Here is a 20,507-nt window from a genome sequence, read left to right as displayed (position 1 = left end):
AGCTATTGAAAGTGATGAACGTTACTCTTAGTTAGATCATTTTCTTCCCTTAGAATTAAGAACTGTTTTGTTGGAATGGCATATTGGATTCTGACAGGCAGAAGCATGTCTCATGGATCCAAAATATATAATAGATCATCTTAAGTGTCTTTCATAATATGGCTGCATGGAGGCATCTATGGGATTCATAGGAAACACTGGGGTGCACAGTGTGTAGATGCATGTTAAAGGAATCATACACAGGGACAACCCTTTTAACAGAACAAATTAGGGTAGGCTGAAGAGTCAATATCCATCATGATTTTTGCAATTATTGGGCAGAGTTATTCTGAATAGAGAATCTTCCTTGAATAAAGGAATTCCATACAGGTAATTTTGTTCCATGATGGCTTCAATTCAAAATAAACATCATGAATGTAATTAGAAAATGAAATAATGTAAAGGCAGCATGTTATAAAACTTCTTTAATTCACTCTTACTTTACATGAGTATATATAAGCACCTTGTCATTTATTCTTGATCAGAAGAATCAACGGGACACAGGAATGGTTTTCATCAGGAAAAGATGTCCAGGCTTATGAACATGCACATGAAGAGTAAAGTAAAAATATGGATATGTTGCATACCAGGCTGCAGCCTAATTCTGGAAATGATTGACTCTGTTTTGGATTTGCCAAAACACAAAGCTCCCATTGCTACAGATCAAGACAACCACGGGGGAAAGTGTATGCATCTCTGGAGGTATTTTTAAAGTCTGTAATGCAGCTGATCATTTCACGGAACTGGAGGCCAGTTCTAAATGAAAAAGAGGGCTGAATGCAGGAACACTTTCAGAATGGGGGAGTACTGGTGGGGAGAAGGCTGCATGCACCTCTCCCTTGCCCATGCTATGGTTGCCTAGGATTGCATCCTCTACCTGTAAACATTAAAAGAAGTGTGGTCATTCACATGCAGTATTTTTTCAAGACAATTAGTTTCTTTTTTGGTCTGGGTTTCAAGGATCCGCTGGTAACCCATTTGTCCCTTTGAAGAAAGTAATGGAGTTGCTCCCACCATTTTGCAAGTCATAAGCAAGGCCATGTGTGTGTGCAGTTTCCATTTGATTCATAGTATTAAAATGTGGGTGAAAAATATACATTTGGACAATGAGGTTTTGATTCTGGCCTTCTGTATCCAAGTTGTTTACATGGATTTCATTTATAATCATATACACAACAACAAAACTACAGTATCAAATGTTTTCTGGTCTACACATAAAAAGTCTTTCTCCCCTCCCTCTCCCTCTCCATCTCTCTGTCTTCTCACACAAAAAATACAAAAAATAATCTACAAAAAACATTTACACTTGATTTCTGCAGCAACAAAAATTTCCAAGAAAAAAAGTTTTGTTCAGCTATCATAAAAGGAATGTCAGTAAACAATAAATACAATGTGCTTTCTTCTCCATATAGACATATTTACACTTGAGTCTTTGGCTTATGTTTAGATTACTCTATAAAGAACTTTGATCAGGCCGTCATTGCACATTACAACAAAACAGAACAGAATAAAAAAATCCAGTTATACATATATATCATATACATGTGTGTGTGTATATATATGATATTCTTGCAACACATGAAACATATTGAGACTATCTATACAGTTTTGCTTTATCTTTAACAGCCTCAAATTAAGGACAAAGAACTAAAACGCTGAATAGAAACAGATACATGCAACGGATGGCGGTTTTAGTATAACTGAGAAACAGCTGAATGTACGCACACTCAAATGTCCTACCTCAAACAGCAGACGTGCTCTGCATCAGCTCTTTACATTTGTGGCACTCTATATCATACTGTGTACAAGCATAGAAACAGTTCTTTTTTATTTATTTATATATTTATATATATGTATATTTATATATAATTAAGGTACAACATTTATTAAGAAAAATACTTTTTGCATTTAAAAATTAAGTCTTCCCCTTCACTAAAATCTTTCTTCAGAGGTTCAACAGCTGATGCCAAAACACAGTTCATTACATGTCATATTATTTGGTTCACTTGACTGTACCCATCTTTTCACACTAAGACGATTCAAGGTACTCCAGTGCGACATCGTAACAGAAACGATATTGCTCCTGTCAGGGGGGGAAAGCAGAATTGTAGTCAAATTCCATTTAAACATGAGGACAGCACTTGCATTCTTTAGTGTGGTATGATTTCTTTCCAAATTGTCATTGAAGTTTTTGCAATGCTTAGCCATGCGCAGCTGCCTGTGGTTTCAAAACTCACCATATGCTAAGATAGGCTGATGCTCAAGATGGGTAGTTATTTGCTTTCCTATGATTTGTTCTCCTATTCCATTGATTAGAAAGATTTTTCATTACTGGTGAAGAATTTTACCAACCTTACCCACCCAGGGGCAACATGCTCTACATTCTCAAATTGTATTTAGCAGTTAACGAATATCAGTGTTTTAATACTGCAGCAAGCGATCATGGCTGTGTTGCTAAACTGAATGAAACCTAAAGCCAGCTGTTGAAACTGAGATAAAATCCTGTAAGGAGCTTGAATTTCAATGAGCTTGCAAGCAGGGGAATGTACAGTTTGCAGCTTGACTGTGCAAAGTTTTTATCCCAAGGGTCACACTGTCTGGAAGAAAAAGGAGAATCAGATTGCCACTAAGATTAATGATAAGTCTCTATCTGGGCTTTACAAAGGGGGAAATCCACCTTGCCTCCCTTTCCAAATCTAGAAGGCAGCATTGCTCAGTTGTTCTCAGGAAGTGGGGAAAGATCTTTCAAAGGTCTTCTTGTTTTGTTTCTGTTGGTTATCTGATCGTCTTGGTGAATGTAGGGCAGGTGACAATGCTACACTGGTTTTCCTGGCTTGCTTCCTCACCCAGCTGCTGTTTGTGTGCACCAGATCAAGATAGTTCACCCACATAATACAGGATACTAAAACACCCAAGTTCAGCAACTGCAGATTAAGACTGTAGTGAAATATCGCCACATTTTTTGTTGTTCATGCCAATGATTAAACTGTTGAAAATCCCTACACAGAAAATCAGGTATTTCTAGATAAAAGGCTTATGGATTACCATGTATGAATAACAAAAGTAGCTCATGCAGCTTCAGTATACTAGCGCTCTAGAAAAATATCAAAACAGAAACCCACTCAGTTTTAAAAACCTGCTGGTCTGAAAGCTGTGCAACAAGTGAAGAATGAAAACAAAGTTCATGAAGACATGGTGGCTGAACAGGGAGCCAAGGAGCAGAAAGCGCTAGAGAGAAAAAGTTAGTAATTGCCGAAAGAAAGCTCAAGTATTGGAGAGAAGTGCTTTCTGATCTAGGCAAGGAGGCAGCTGAAAAAGAACTGAGGGAATGGGTGGAGGCCCCTCTGATGGATGCAGAGAACAGGAAGGGAACTCCCACCCAAAGTTACAAAGTTTCCCCAAATGTTACTCCCACCCAAAGTAACATTTAGCTGTAGAAACTTCCCAACAACAGGCTCCACACAGGTACAGACCCCCATACAGAGACCACAAAGAAGAACAGTGCAGAAATCAAGAAAAGGGGAAATATTTTTGTGTCTAAACCAAAGGCAGAAAACCTCCAGAAAATGTTAAGACTGCAGAGCCTATGATTCCTGACCAATGACCCTGATGGCTGGGGCTGATGGGAGCTGAAGTCCATCATCATTAGGAAAGCCAAGTTTCCCAGCTTTCCTTTTCTCAAGCAACCTTATGTTCACTCCTGTGCTGTGTCCACTTCCTACTTTCTCCCTTCTCCTATCCCCTCTTCCCACTGCATATGCTAACATTTTGGAAAAAAATGTATGCACCCACTGAGCACAAATATCAATCAGGTTTTCTATTTTTTTGTAGGAAACTCAGTGAACCTCTTTGATGGATGGGTGCTTTCTTCCTTAAAGTGCAAGATTTTGTAGTTTCCAGCATAGCTCTGGAGGCGGGGTGCTGGATTGCATGCATCATTTACCCAAAACAGTGCGGGTGGGGTTGAACTAAGAGGGCTGAAACAGATCCTGCCCTCCATCCAACTTCACTTTCTTTCTGGTAAAAAAAAAATTACCTCACGCAGATTATTTTAAAAGCGTCAGAAAAACCAGAGGCTGCAGAATCAGCCTTTCTGTATTTTTAATGATTATAACAAGCTTCTCAGTAAAAACATCAAAATGTTTCAGAAGTACCATTGACAATAAATAAGAACGGTTTGCTAGGAAGGATCTGCTTGCATATATGGAGCTGCCTGCAAGACTTGGGCACTTTGTGGCATGGAGAAAAAAGAAGAAGACTGCAGGCTACGGGTCAAGTCTGGCCCGTATATAGCCGGCAGGAGGCACAGGTTAAGTGGTGGGGTAACTGGAAAAGAAATCTTTTAGATTCACAGAATTGCCTATAGCTGGCTTTAGGAAGAAGTGACAAAATAGCAGAGATACTTAGTGGGTTCACATGTAGCACTATCCCACCCTTGCAAAGCCCTACATGGTGTGTCTTCTTGGCAGAACAAACTACAGGACAGCTGGCAGACAATCAGGCTTGCCCTGGGTTGTTCCCACTCCGTCCTCCTTAGCCAGCTCTGGCATGTTTTCTAGGAGACTCTGCGGCAGAACCTCCTACCTCCTTTGGCAGTCCACACAAAGTACCATTCCACATCCGTGAACTTACCGGTGTTTCTACCATGTTTGGCTTACTGTTCCGTAAAGTTTTTACTGCATGGAAAACATCGATGACATTTTGCCTTTTAAGCATTTCAACTACTATGCCAATGGCACAGAACATTCCACTTCGTCCTCCACCATTCCTGAATGCAAAAAGAACAATGTTTCTTTTTTAAAAAAAGCTTTGCCAATCTTATTACAGTTTATACAGTATAAAACCACATAAAGACATCTGGATAATAAATGGTTTAAATAAGACAGAAATATATGATATGATACTGTATTTTAAATATGCACAAAAAGTATCATATAAATGATGAATGTCATACACAAAGTAAGAAAAAAGCCAGCTTAACAATGAAAGGGAAGACCTTTAAGATTTACTGAAAAGGTATTTTTTATTAAGGAAGCGTAACATTTTTGGGATTCTGTTATTAGGAACATGGGATGCACTTTTCTCAAAATGCATTCTACTTTATTAATACACGGTTTTTCCAGTGCATTTTACAGGTTCCCTTGTTGTTTGTTTTGGTACAGCCATCATTCTTTTCTTTAAAATCTACTAACCAACAGCTCCTTTGTTTTGTCATTACTGGATTTCAGTGTGTTCATCTTCATACATCCTATTGCTATTAACGACCTAGATCATGTAGGATTTGGAGAGAGAGAATTGGGTGTCATTCACATATGCATATTCTCCAGCTCCAAAACCTGGGAAAGTGTCTTCAATTTCATGCCAGTAATAAACAGCACTAAAGAAAAGAGGGGCATGTAAAATGTTCTTCACCAAATGTTCTGAGCCTTCAGTTGCCTTCTAAGAAATGAAGTAGGATAAGAATCTATGAAGAACACCAAAGCCATTCTTGTCCTGAACCGGGACCAGAAGTCAGACTGAAATGGGTCAAGCTGTCACAGTGTAGAAGGCTGTGCAATTACCTTGCCAAAAGGGAAGATCTAGGACCACTTTGCTGGCCTAGCAAAGATTTGCCCAGAAAGGTTTCATAATCATTTCCTCTAACATCTTACAACAAAGAGCCATTAATATGTGATGGAAGGACAACCTGGCACACTCTAGACTTTTTGGACTAAATAAGCCGTCACCAATATAAATAACTGGAGTTGTACTATGGGAGCTGCAGTCCAAAATATCTGGAGGCACTTGCTTGCCTATGCTGGCTTATAAGAGCCAGCGAACTAAACAGCTGTCTTAAGAGTATTTATTTAGTTAAAACGAGCCACTTGTTTCCGGGATTTTACAAGATATACACATAAAGTCTGCCAGCCAGGATCCTTAGCGCGACACTTACATCTACCATACAAATTTATACATACACTATCTATCCATAATTGTAATTGGCTTTTTATTTTTGTATTTTTTGGTGGGGGAAACATTGTTGGATGGGATGTGAATTTACTTTTGGAAGGTTTAATTCTAGGATACCTTGCTGGGCTTATTTATTTTATACCTTTTTCTGTAGTCAGATTTCCAAACTAGCTCACAACAGAAAAATTAAGACATAATTTTATAACATGGCAAACTGCAACCAATAAAAGCAAAATATTTGCACTTGAATACAAAATATAATTAGACAAAGGCTAATGCCTATTTTTAGCACTCAATTAACATTCAGTTACAGATCCCTGACAATCACTGTACCTAGAATATGTTTGAAAAAGCCTGGGCCAAATAATCTCTGATTGAGGAAATATGAGAACAGCATACCATTCCTTTAACAAAACACACCTAGAACATTGTTTTTTTTTTTTTTGCATGGCATCCAATTCACAGTTTAAAAATAATTTTATGATGACAGACTATTAAGCTGTACTCACAGACAGTGAATTATAGTTCTCCCTTCCCCTTCTTCACATTCTTCTTGCCACTTTTCAACTTGAAGAATTAACTTCAAGAATGACCGTTTGGAGCCTGGCACATCCCTGTGAGATGCCCATCCAAGATACTGGAATTGTTGTACCATCAGATAGCCTTCCTGAGGCTGATAAAAAGTCAACAACATCAGACTGAACATTGCAAATTTGTAAGCTGAAGAATATCAAAATGGTTTAGACCAATTTAAGTTACAAGGTAAATAATCTAATAGTAATAATAATAATAATAATAATAATGGGTTAACCTAGCATAAAACATTGTGGACACTTGTTGGATGCCTAAGTATTCCCTTTGCTGTGACATAGCCAAATAAAGTCTGCTGAAACCCTCTGCAGCCAGATGTCAGTGTTAGCAGTTGAATGGATTCCACCTACGTGAAATTCCAGTGGAACATGATCTTGGATTAAATAAACCTGTTTCTGGAAGACCCTAGAGTTTGTTAGAGGACATACCTAACCAAAATCTTCATGAAGACCTTGGAATTACTAAGCAACTCTGGGAAAAAAGTGTGCCAACACATCAGTCAAGGCAGGATCATTAAAATGGATATTGCCCAGAGCATTGTTAAATCCATTATTAAAAAAAAAAAAGAGTATGATTCAACTTAGTCTCTGCCTAAAGTAGGCCATCCACTAAAACTCAGTAACATTCATTAGAGAACCAAGCAAGAGGCTAGTGGCTACTCTGAAGGAGCTGGAGAGAACCACAGCTGAGACCAAAGAGCCACCCATGGACCAGCTATCACCTGTATGATCCACAAAGCTGGGCTTTATGGAACAGTGGTGAGAAGAAAGCCATTATTCAAACAAAGTCTTATCAAAGCATGTTTGGATTTTTGGGAGACATAACAAACATGTTGATTAAGGTATGACGAGACCGAAATTGAACTTTTTTACCTTGCTCTAAAATGCTGTGTGTGATAGAAAGTCAGCAGTGCCTATTGGCCTGAGAGCACCATCCCCACAGTGAAACATGGTGGTGGCAGATCATGTTCTGGGCATGTTTTCCCCCCCAGGCATTGGGAAGCTGGTCAAGATTCAGGGCAGGCTAGACTGAGAGAAATACAGGGCACTTCTAGAAGGGAACCCTTTTTACTCTTCAAAGGACTTGTGACTGGGTTGGAGGTTCATCTTCCACCAGGACAATGATGCTATACCTGCAGCCAAAGTAACACTGGAGTAGTTTAAAAAGAAGAAACTGAACATTTTAGAATGATCCAGTCGAAGCCCCAAGCTCAATTTAATTTGGAATTTGTGGCAAGAAATGAACGTTGCTGTTCACCAACAGTCCCTAATCAACCTGGCAGAGATGGGGCAGTTTTTCCAGGAAGAATGGGAAAATACTGCAGAGTTGCAAAGCTCATACACACTTACTCAAGAAGACCTGAGGCTAAAATTGCTCTTACAGGGGCTTCTACGAAGTATTGACTCGGCGACAGGGGAAATGCATATGCAACCAACAAGTGTTTACTTAACTTTTGTGCCAGTATAATAGGGAAGAGCTGCTGTTCAGAAATAAAACTGGCTTTCAGCTCACACAAACTACCTTTGAATGCTACCCAAAGTCAACAGAAATCAAACTGAGTCTTATGCCTAATGGGTTGGGCGAAACATCTAAATAAATAAATGAATCCACCAAATTAATCCTCAGAATTTCCCATATTCAAAGGTGAAAAATGATAAATTAACAATATTACTGATAGCTTCATACAAATGCAATAAAGCTCACACTTTTATATCATACCAAGTATTATAGAGCAAGGAGAAATAATAAAAACAGATAAGGGAATAGAGGTACGATAGCTGTTTTGTGTACCTAAAGAATTATTATTCATCTTCCCAATTTTGGGTATGACAGTGTTAAAAGAAAGGAAACATGAGGACTTGACACTATTGAGAAAATGGTGGCCTGGGTAGCTATTGAAAATATATCTGTAAAGGAAATGGAAGCTATGTTGGCATCACTTTCTTTAATTGTACAAAAATTCAAGAAATGAGTTGAACATAAAATTAAACCTGCTCATAGTTGTGGGGTCAAACAATGCTGTAGTAAACAGTGAACATTTGTATTTTATAAATGTTTGTAACAGGATGAAATGCTTCTCTTCATAATGTAAACAATGCCCCGCTTATGAAAGCACTACATCCGGCTTCGCATCTCACAATTTATAGACTATATTTTTACAACTTCCAGCCAGCATAGCGAATGCTCAGGGGGGATGGGAGTTGTAGTTCAACAAAGGCCACACATAGGGAAAGCAAATAAATTATTCTATGATACAAACTATGGGTTGGATCACTGGGTCTATTCTAGTAAGACCTGGTTTGGATTCAACCCCTTGACTCATCCAACCTATTTTAAAAGCATGTTAGCTAGGTTTTGTCCAGTGCTTTCTTAGTGGTGAAGCTCTGTCTCTAAAAAACAGCTCAACAGATTGAATTGTCCTCTTAACCTGAATTACCATATTCCTTACCCTTGTTAAATTGCATATTCTGAAAATTCTGTTTATTACATCACAGTCCATTGAGCAAGACATGCATTCCACCTGAATAGGTCCGTATCTCAGCATCCCTTCTTCTGGCCAATACTGTGGGCAACCCTGTATAATAATAATAAGGTATAATTAAATTATTACTAACATTATTCATCTTTATGAATTATCATTATTGATACACTGTACAGTACAATTTGCTACAGTTATGGTATTTTCTGCCAAATCATCAAACTCTCAATAACTCATTCGTTATCCAACTGCAGTAGGCTTCAAGAAGAGAAGTTACATGATTGCTCCTTAGTTGCAGGTTTAATGACCCCAGATTTTCCTTCACCTGGAAGTGCTGAAGAAGCCAGCATTTCCCCATGCTGAACTTTGTCCAGTATGGTTCAGTGACTGAATGCATCCATGTCTTATTAAGGATATTTGGCACAAACATTTGCAAAAAATCTTGAGCATGAAGGACTGACCTGTGCTAAATCAACTTCATTTAACATCACAAGAGAGGTGCAGCCATAGTCATATACTAATCTCCAGAAATCTTTCACAGTGTTTGGCAGAGGGTGTTGTGTGACAATAAAAGCAGCAGGTTGTCTGTAGCTCTGCATTTTAAAAAGAGGCATTAAAAGAGAACTGCAATCAATAACAATCTTATACAGAGATCGGAAGGGTCTCTAGTGCACAAAATACAGAAGTGATATAGAAAGATTTGCAAAATGTTAAAGTATTTGTAGGACACCTAAAACATGGTCAGCATTGTTCTCAGTCGGCTGGGGGCAGAACAGGCAGTGAAGGGCTAACTCTTTTCTTCCTGAGAAGGGAAAGGCAATCCAAACAAGTTTAAATCCCTCAGCCAGGATATGCATGGTCCTTTGGCTCTGCTTTTTACAGAAGAGCAGGGCAGCTCTGGAACCTCCGGACGTGTGAATATTTTGTTAGCCCTTAGAGATGTTCAAAAAAAGAAAAACAAAGGGCAGTGGTTTTAGCACTGGGCATTGAGATTATGCCTACGCATGCCAAATGCATGAGTCCATGAGGCATTCAGAGGCTTCTCTAGTGCATGCCTCTCATAGCACATTTGTTTTAATACTGTGGGTCTTACACAACTCTCACGTGGCCTTGGCATAGACTGCTCAGTCTCCTCTTGGGACATCTCTTTGTGGCCTACTGTGCTCACAGCCTCCCAAGCTGCATGATGTCACTCTATGTTGATAGAGGAAAGATGCATTTCTGTACTAATTTTTCCCCAGATCAGTGCATAGCTAACAATCACACTTAATCAGGAACTATGTGGGATTTCTTTTATCTGTCCCTCTAGCCATTTTCAACTTTAAAAAAATATGTTTTATTTGCCTTGCCTTCTTAGTGCCACAGAAGTCAAGCCTTTTGCTGCCTGCTCTGTTCCCTGCTTACGGAAGACCAGTTCATGATAATTCCAATTTTCTGGTTTATTTCATGTTCAGGACGCACCATATTGCAATAAGATGAAACACTTCCTATATTTGGGATGTGAAGATACTCTCATGAAAAATCATAAATGTTTCCCAAGTGAGTTATAGAGTCACTGAGCACTAACAGGTTTTTGAAGTTATTGACCTGCTTTGCATGTAATTCATGGGTTCTTAACTCATAAACTGATAGCCTTCCATGTGCTCATTCCTTTGCTTTAAATCATTTCTCAGAAGCAACACAAGACAGTCCTCAGTTCTGACCTGTGAATGCCTTAAGTTGAAGCTCTGAGTTGCTACACAATTAAACAGAGGTACCTCAACAATTCACCATAGGTTGTTGTTACATGCAGTAATTACAAAGGTAATTTTGATAAGAGATTGTTAGCCCTGTTTACCAAACAACAGTATAACTTGCATGTTTCTTTGCAGGGGAATCCACTTTCACTCTGTACTATAGATATTCAATAGCTCTTTTGATATTAAGGAAATGTGACACCAGCCTAGATGAGCCCACCATCCTTGAAAATCATGTCACTTGTTTGGATATCCCCTTTTTATCCAAACAGATCTGGAAAATAGGGAAATTTCTGACTAGCTGTGCCATAGCAGAGTTCCAGGCAGAAGTCCTTTCCCAGGCTTCTCTGGAGATGCCAAGGATTGAACCTAGGGGCATTGGCATGCAAAGCACACACTTTCTTCCAATCGGCTGTAGCATACAATCGGCATACAAAAAACTCAGTATGTATGTACAGATGGCAGCAGCTGTGCAATATGTAGAAAGGAATACTATTTCCTCACTATTCTGCTCACTTATCTATTATTTCTCCTGGGATTATACTCATTAGTAAAAGACAAACACCTAGAACTGGCTGCAATTAACAGACACATCAGAAAAGTCATGCTAGAGTTTCCCTTCATTAATTTTCAGTTCCAGCAACCCACTGGAAGTCTTCAACTGGACTCAGTAACTCAGAGAACAATTAGTGGGCATTTAGAGATCTTTACTCATGTTTTAATGTACCCCTTTAAAAAGACCATTTTACTGAATACTACAGGACAGGCAGTTTATCCTTTCTTTTACTAGCAAGGTTTGTGGCACATTATTATGCATCTTTTCAGGGAATGTTACATAAACAAAGGAAACAGTCTCTCACGTCCATAAGGGCAGCATTGATATAGTTGCTACTCTCGCCATCAATAGTAATTAAGAAAGGCAGACATCTGTCAGGTGGCAGCATGTCCATAAAGCGGTTCTTGTCGTGGTTCCTTGGCAAGCATGCTATACTGCAGTCCTCAGCCTGTAGTCGAGGAGTCACAGAATTCAGGGTCTAAAGGGCAGAGGAAACCTTTGTTATGAAGAAACCTTTGTGCATTTGCATCTAAGACAAATAAACTGGGCATTAAATAACCTTGCAAGATGGAATTTGTGAAAGCCATGAGAAAAAGAAAGGCTTGCCCACTTGAATTGCTTTTGCAGATTAGCAAGGATGAAAAAAAGAAAGTATCCAGATACTGAACTGGTTTTCAATTTGCATCCTACCAAAAAGTGGAAAATAAGAAATTCAAGCAAGGTGTTTCAGACTTGTTTAAAATGCAAAATCAATTCTGGCAAGTCAAGGGTCACTGCTGTTTAAATGATCTGGCAGTCTACGGCAATTACAATCAGACAACAGTATTCTGCATTTATAGATGACTTTGCAAAGCACATGGTGAAAGAACTAGGTGATCCATTAAGCTTAATACAACCAGATGGTCAAAGGTTATGAATCTGATATAAAAACTGGGAGAAATTACATATATTAGAAGCAATGAAGTTGTCGCTATATAAAGAACTGCTAGCAGTTTAAAGTACCTGAAATTCATCTTTGAGATGTGAAGAGTTTGTCTGAGAATCTATTCTTATCATGTCAAAATATGCAGCTTTAAACTCACAGACTGGGATGGCTGTTTCTCCACATAAGCAGGCTTCCAGAATTGCATCATGAATAAATATATACTGTTCCTGCCAAAGATGGAAAAGAAGAATATTCTAGCAATATTTCTAAAAGGTACAAAAATTAGATACTTTTTCACTTGTAGTCTTATTCAAGGCAGCTTAACTCAATCCATTTATTTTACTGCGTAAGCACTTTAAATAAAGTCTGTTTCATTTAATTAGGTTGATTTCCTGAGAATGGCAAATTTTAAGTCCAATGATAATCAATGGCAAAGGTAGTACTTTGCTTAAAGTAGAGCTTTAATGTTTTAGAAGTGTTTCATATTTATGTTTCTGCCTTGAAGGCAACTTGTTTTCATTCTTAATACTGAAAAATAGTATTTAAAATATCTAGCTCTGAATTAATTGCTTGGAGTATCTCCATTTATCAAGATCAGGCAGAACATATAGCAAAATGTTCTTCTTAAATTATGAAAACATACATCTTTAATTTAAGAATGTAAATTTCAAGTTCCTCATAATTAAGGATGGAGAAGAATGGAGAACACCATTTCTCAGTTCATAAATCTAGAAAACCAGATCCAATGCTTTTCCAAAATTCACCTTGGCTCAGTCCAAGACAAGACAGGTTCACCGAATCACTGTTGCTTGTTTAAGCTGTGGGCACCAGATGCCAAATTACCTGCCCAGTGATGGCTTATTGTATCATCTGAACACAGGCAGCATGGCTTGCTGGATAGGAAAATAATTCTCAAATAACAATTCTACAACTCTCAAATAGCAATTCCATTCCTGCTGATGTAAACTCTAGGAATTGTACTTTTTAAGAATACATCAGATTTCTAGATAAGGGTGAACCGAAAAGGAGGTATTCCCAATCCCATATTCACAATAGAAAAGTTCAGACATGCTCTGGAAACTCCATACCAGAGAACTAGAAATGTAAAGAGATGTCTCAATTTTTAAAGGCCCATTTCAAAGCCCTTTCCCACCATTTGTCTCTTCCCTTGCAAGATGGAAGCTTAAGAACAAGTGGGGAAAAAAAGGAAGTGACAGATAAGAAGGCCGGCAATGGTGGAGAAGGTGAGGCTTTCAAAGTTCTGAAGAATTCTTGGAAAAGAACAAAGCTGTATTCAAAAGAGTGGAAAGAACAGACCATTTCACAATGAACTGGACAGGTTTTGACCAACACTCCTTATGAATGCAGAGACAAACTGCTATATATTCATTCTTCAATGCTGGCCACATTCTCAGCCTTGAAATATGGTATACATCAGTGTCACTAGATCTACACAGTAAAGCAGAGCCCAGTTCGCTTATAACTTGTTCTCTACTTAGCCTATAAGTTCCTCAAGGCAGGAACTGGCCTGGGCGGGTTATGTTATTTTGCATAAACGCCAAGTGCATTGCTGGGAAAATAAATGTATTAGCACAAATGAAACTTTGCATAAAAGACAAAATGGGAAGACCTCTTGTATAACGTTAGTACACATGCTGTCAGTTTATTTTGCTGCATGAAGTAAGGATGAGGCAAAAATGGTTTGCTTTGTATTTTATGAAGAAGAAATTTAATTTGTACTTTCTGAACTGATACACAAAATGCAATGCAATTACCTTCCATTTTTGTACTTTTCCAAATTTTAAAATGCCATTCTTTGATTAAGAATTTGCATATTAGGGAAACTGTGTAGAAAAATTGTACACACATTTACAAGTAAACTTTTTAAAGACCACAAAGTGATGCAAAAATGGGGCACACTGAACTTATATTTGAAAGTGAAATAGACATATTTGTCATCCAAAAGCAAATTTTAGCTCTGTTCAATGAAAGTTTGCATGCACATTTTGAACATATCTACTGGATTGTTGCCAAGACAGCATGTTATGAGCATTCCTGGTGTAGCATTGATTGTATTTGGAATTGGAGAGCTTAAAGGGCGGCCAACTTGAACTGCAGCCATTAGCCGGGACATCAACAGGTACTGGGAGAATGCTTTCCTACTTCCCATAAACTACTTTCTCATGTCTAGGCAGAGAACAACCTGGTTAAGTAGAGAAAGATCTGCTTAACCAAAGCTTGTTTTCTTCTTTGCTAGGAAGAAACTAGGAAGTATCAAAGAAAAAATAGCAGAGAGCATTTTGATGTTTGCTGCTAAGAATATGTGAACAGGCTATAGTAACTGAGGGAAAAAGTTAGGGAAGCACTGTGTGTTTTTTACTCCCCCATTCTCAAACTGAAAAGGTTAATCAAGCATGTTTTCACTCAGCTCTGCGATTTTATAAACCTCTATCATTACACTTTCCCCTGCTCTCAATCATCTGGACTATATTAATTGCTTACTGCACTACTAATACATCAATGTTCTTTGATGTTTCTAGGAAACCTAACTAAATACATCCAAGAAGAGTACTGGACCATTGACTATTAACAGTAGATAATACCTCTGTCTGTACCATATTGATGCGCCGTGAACGTAATGCTTTGACACAATTGTAGATATCCACAACACCTTCTCTTTCTGCCATGTCTAGCATGATGTCAATTACAATGTAACAGCCAGTTCGTCCAGCTCCAGCACTTGAATGAATCAGAAAACAATTTATAGAGTTAACCCTCAATCTTATCAAACAAAAGCACACCCACAACACAGTATCAATTAAAAATCTTAAAGTTGTATTCAGTGGTAGCTTTATGCCAATGGAAAATACTTCTGTGCAAGATGGGTTTCCCCTACATACTATAATCTTCTATACCATATTGTTTTGGAGGTTCTCTGATCTTCAGGATGCACAGCTGGGCTACAGTGGATAGTTGGAGATTGGTGAAAATTGTGCAAGAGGAAGTGTTTTACACTTGGGCAAAGGCTTTAAGATTTCTAAAAAAATCCTCTCTTGTTCTTTTTGAGAGAATTCACAATTTGCATACATAAGGAACAGAATCTGATTAAAGCTGATCAAATGGTACATAGCAGCATTGGTAACAGAGCTGTTCTGATGCAGTGCTTATCTTGTATCTCAAAAAAACTTGCACAGGAGAAGTTCCTAATCAAAGTGTTTTCTGTCCTTCCAAGTTTTAAATAAATAGTGCAATGCATGAAACACATTCTTAGCTGATTCTGAAGACAGCAACTAAAACAATGCCTGTTAAATCATTTAAAACATAAAATTTAATTCAAGACCCTAATCAAAAAGCCATGCGTTGGGTCAGTTCTGAAGTTTGAAAATTTATTCAGAAATTCAGGCTTTAGAAGAGAGCAATACCTCATTATATCAGCTGCTGTTTTTCAGCCATTCACATGAGATTTGGTGGAAAATATTTAGCTTTTGCATTCATATCTGCCAGTGAAGCAGTGACTGTGACCTGAGATGCTTTGGTAGGTCCTGTATTCTTCTATTTACCTGCATTTCTTGAAATAGATGGGATCTTCCACATTGACTCTTTTCAAACATCTAAACCAGATCTCCCCATCATAGCAAGAAAGCATGGACAGTGTTCAGGGAGCTAAGAGCTATAGTCCACTAATATATGAGAATTGTGGAGAACCAATGACCCTCAACTACCCTTATACCTTAACAAAGTTGGAAGTTTATACCACTGCTCCAAATTACAGTTTATTGGAAAAATAATCCAAGATATATGACCAAAAACAAAATGTCACACTAAGACAACTTCACAAGAGACTACAGTCCATGCACACACTGAAAAATTATAGAAAATGCATCTACCTCTTTTCTACACACCTGCAATGCACAACAATAGGCCCTGCACTAGGAGGGTTGGACAGTTTCACACGACGTATAAATGAAAGAAGGCCTGTTGCATTGTAAGGTACCCCATGATCTGGCCAGCCAGTAAAGTGGAACTGTTTAACTTCACGGATTTCATTGTAACCTCTCTGTCAAAATGGAAAAAAGAAAACAAAAGAAGCATCAATATTTTTTCTTCATTTGATGAATTATTGGAAGGGAGGGGAAAGACACATTAAAATAAAAGTACTGAATTTTGAGGCAAGCACAACTACTGCCAAAATCAATAAACATTTTTGTTAGTCTTTGAAGCCAAAAATATGACAATTGTTGCTTCAAATGGAACTTCTGCAGTGGAATTTATGCATGACTATAAATACAATCTGTCATTTGATCTTCATCTGCTTTCTTCATAAACCAAATACTATGCTGAATGAAGCAATATTTTCCAGCATAGCTTGAAAGCAGTACATTTACAGAGTCAATGCTGTATGTATCATAAAATTACAACTACATATGAACAATTTCCCAAGAAGTCCAGGATGTGACATTTATGTTTGCATGCAAGAATTGAAAATACCTTGAACTAGTCCTTAAGGAACATAGTCCTGAAACTTTATAAACTGAACTGAAGCAAAGGCTATATCAGTATTAGAAATGCATTTATTTACACTAGAGTAATTAATATGGCTCCAGCCCAGATTTACCAGATACCCATGGAAGACAGAATTATGACTGAAGCAGTTTAAGCATGTAGTGGAAAGATGTCTGCAAACATGTGATAATGGTACACATAATAGCTGAATAATATGCACTACTTTGAGAGTAGAAAAATGGAAGCAAGATTGCTGAAGAGATACAGGAAGAAACAAAGGCTTAATGGTCATCTTCAGACTTTGTGAGAAACTGGCAATTCAAAGCACATTTTGAATATACAGGAAATTTCAGAGATACTTACTCTTTCAAGGGTGAATGTCCTGACAACATACTCTGCAAGTGGTTCCACTTCAACACAAGTGACTTTGAAGTCCCCATAAACTTCAGTATCATCAGGCCAATACTTGTAGCACTTAACCTACAAACAACATTTTAAAATATCTCCAAACCAAAGAAATACATGAACTGGAAGATGTACAACATGGTTCTGGTTTTACCTAGAATAATGTACATGCTAATTTATGAATGAAACTGAAAAGGAAATTGGCTGAAAAGATGTGTAGTAACTGAGTCCTGAGCACTCCCATTTAAGCTGAGCTGTATCATATTATCCCGTTTTTCAACATGGGTTAGTACTCACCTGCCTATGACTTAATAGTGACCATTTCATTTGTTTTACAGATAGAATTAAAGTGGTAAAGCTAAAACTATCAAATGCAAACTCTATATTTGATTTTACTTTTTCCTGTTGTTATCACGGTCAGGTAGACCATAAAATGATTTTAGGGCATCCAGAAAAAGTGAAGCACAGCACAGGAGCATATGCTTAAAGGCTATAGCAAATTTAGCAGATCATCCTGGACAGTGGGCTACACTGAATGATCTTCATTAATACTAAACTTGTTTGTTGTCCATGTCAAGAGATGGGATAATCCATCAAGGTTGTCTTGTACCTGTTCAGGTAACCTTTTCCCTTACAGATGGTATTGGCATGAGATTATACTTTTAAGCCTTGTGCTCCAGATTCATTAATCTCACTTCTAGGCCCTTCCTGCGTCCGTAAGTACCAGTGTGGTGTAGTCTTTTAGAGTATGGGACTAGGACTCAAGAGATCTGGATTTTAGACCCCACTCACCCATAGTGTTATAACTGGGTGACTTTAAGCCACCCACTGCATCTCAGCCCGATCTACCGCACAGGCTTGTTCTTGAATAACATTGAGAAGAGGGGAATTATGTAAGCCACCTTTAGTTTTTTGAGAGGAAAAAGGCAGGACACAAATGAATGAATGAATGAATGAATGAATGAATGCATCCTATGTTTAAAATAAAACCTAAATCGCACAACATGTATGTGATATTCTACATACATCAATCATGCAATTTGGGATAAACACACCCGATTTTACACACACAAGAAAACTTCACAAATCATTTACACAAACCTGGTAGGATAGTCTGCATTGTACTCTTTGTTTTGAAATTATGGTAGCTTTACTTCTAGCTTCTACTTTTTTGAGTGAAGGAATCACAATGTCACACAGGTCTCCTATGAATTCAATATTTTTTATGGCGATACTCACCCGCCCAACCTCAACTAAATTTGTAACCATAACGATGCAGGCTGATTGTTCTTGCCATATCATTCTCCAGAAATCATACACAGTTTCATGGACTGGACCTGAAAAGAATATGCTCTTAAATGAATGGCAATCATTGCAAAACCACTGATCTTCAAAATATCTGTCAGTTATTTCATTAGGTATGAAGGACTCCTGTAATCCTTCTAAAACTGCTGCACATTAATAATTTATGCATCATTAGGGTTGAAGTATCTCATTAAAACTAGATTATTAGTTAGTGATTTTAAAGTAAGTCTTAAGACTCTCTAATATTTTCCTTACACCAGAAAATGGTAGAATTAGCAGTGCTTCAGCATGAGTACCTTAGTACATGGAAAGTCACCTTATCATAGCTTTTACTATAGATATGGAAAACCTCATTTGATCTACTTAGTATCCTGCAATAGCAAGGTGTTGGATCCAATGGCTTCTGGCCCCTTCCAACACTAATATTCTATGATTCTATAATTTCCAGATAGCAAGGTTTATTATACTATACAACAACTTTGTTTCCATGCAGGCAGCAAGCCTTGGACACATTAATCTGTATTTGCCCCTTATAGTTCAAATTCTGGTACCAGTACTAGTTCAGTTTTTATTAGTATAAATTAATTAATATCCCTTTATTATGGACCAATCATGCTGGGTAATGTTATCAGTGGCTTCTAATCATGATGGCTGTCACCTCCAGATTCAGGGACAATACCTAATTTGACACTAGCTCTAACATAAGTTAAGTTGTCCCGGTCTATTTGACCTCTACTGTGATGCAAATAGTGTTTGCTGGTCCAATGGAATTTCCTGGAAAACCCACTGGTGCTGCAGTAGCAGTCACTGACACATCATAGTGCTTCCGGACACCTTCCTTGGGGGACAAGAAAGTGACCTATCTACTCTCAGTAAAAAATAAAATAAATCAAACATTTTCTTGTCAGCAGCTGGGACAACTGTGGAATAGATTTTTCTTGGTGCTGAAACCTGCATTCAATGAAGTGAATTAGTGTGTTGGGGTCCTTGCCTTATACTCAGATGTCTGGGCAGGTTACCTGTCCTTTGCCACACCTCCCAAGGCAGCCCTTTTCCTGTAGTGCCCACGAGTTTCTCAAATTGCAAATGTGCTCATGGTCTCGAAATGTTGCCTACCATTGAGCTAGTGCAACATAATTTTGTTAGCACCTGTGACAAACTGGATATTTTCCAAAGGTCCCAGTTGCTTGGGAACTTCACTTGGAGAGGACTACTTCCTTCATGTCCTCCTGATGTACTTTGTGGAGGCATACGATTGGTCATGGTAGAAATCAAATGCCTCCTTTGTCTCTAGCATTTTGACAGAAGACACTGCTGACTAAACATATTTGTTAGATAGAACATCAGGCCTAAATCATAGAGCAGTAGAGTTGGAAAATCCAGAGGGCCATCAGATTCAGTTCCTTGCTAAGTGCAACTTAAATCATTCCTCAACCAAAACAGCTCAAAATAAGAAGATGGAAAGAGAAATTCATTTTGAACAGAACCAATTTTCAATTTCAGTTTTTCAGGCTAAATAACAGTCAACAAGTGACAGTCAACATCTGTGCAGGAACTCCAATATGCAATTTTTAAACACATCAAATAGAAATCTGCACATTTTATTATTTACTGTACTTGACAAAGCAACAACAGGCATTAATTGCAGATATATTAGATAAAATTAAATATCAGTATTTAATACTGCTTCATGTTGCGGAACCTATACAAACATCAGTATGATCTGAGATGCTGAACGACTCATATTCTGGACACTTTCACGGGTAAATTGCAACATATGTTCCACTGGTTCAGCTAAGCACCGAAGAGATAGAAATCTCCTTATGTCTTTCTTACCTGACACAGCTGGGAAAAATGTACTCTGGTTATCATTTCTTACATTTTCCAAAATGATAAACTTAGATTAATTGCATTCTTCATAACAGTTTGGGCTGTGACAAGAACAACATCCTGATAAAAACTGGGATTCTGCCTCTTTTCAGCCACATTCACACTATCTTTTACATTACTGTACAGACC

General features: G+C 37.9%; 1 protein-coding gene across 8 annotated transcripts in view; it reads right to left on the bottom strand.

Annotated features, from left to right (window-relative positions):
- Window positions 1–449: 449 nt before the first annotated feature.
- PTPRK (protein tyrosine phosphatase receptor type K) overlaps window positions 450–20,507 on the bottom strand; it is a 363,911-nt gene continuing 343,853 nt past the window's right edge. For 4 of the 8 annotated variants that reach the window (XM_044424851.1, XM_044424876.1, XM_044424860.1 and 1 more), the window contains 11 exons: window positions 18,423–18,520; window positions 17,142–17,258; window positions 16,163–16,332; window positions 14,879–15,014; window positions 12,353–12,502; window positions 11,655–11,828; window positions 9,520–9,651; window positions 9,029–9,154; window positions 6,498–6,661; window positions 4,672–4,807; window positions 450–2,122 (listed from right to left, as the gene is read on the bottom strand). In XM_044424851.1, coding sequence (XP_044280786.1) covers window positions 2,069–2,122; window positions 4,672–4,807; window positions 6,498–6,661; window positions 9,029–9,154; window positions 9,520–9,651; window positions 11,655–11,828; window positions 12,353–12,502; window positions 14,879–15,014; window positions 16,163–16,332; window positions 17,142–17,258; window positions 18,423–18,520 — 1,457 coding nt within the window. In that variant the 3' untranslated portion in view covers window positions 450–2,068. The remainder of the gene's footprint in view (window positions 2,123–4,671; window positions 4,808–6,497; window positions 6,662–9,028; window positions 9,155–9,519; window positions 9,652–11,654; window positions 11,829–12,352; window positions 12,503–14,878; window positions 15,015–16,162; window positions 16,333–17,141; window positions 17,259–18,422; window positions 18,521–20,507) is intronic. The other 4 variants (XM_044424869.1, XM_044424884.1, XM_044424910.1 and 1 more) reach the window with 1 other exon arrangement.

Source organism: Varanus komodoensis, unplaced genomic scaffold (genome assembly GCF_004798865.1).
Source record: "Varanus komodoensis strain SLA01 unplaced genomic scaffold, ASM479886v1 scaffold1, whole genome shotgun sequence".
NCBI classification, from domain to species: Eukaryota; Metazoa; Chordata; class Lepidosauria; order Squamata; family Varanidae; genus Varanus; species Varanus komodoensis.
Note: the sequence above shows the minus strand (reverse complement) of the source record. Positions and strands in the feature narration are given on the sequence as shown.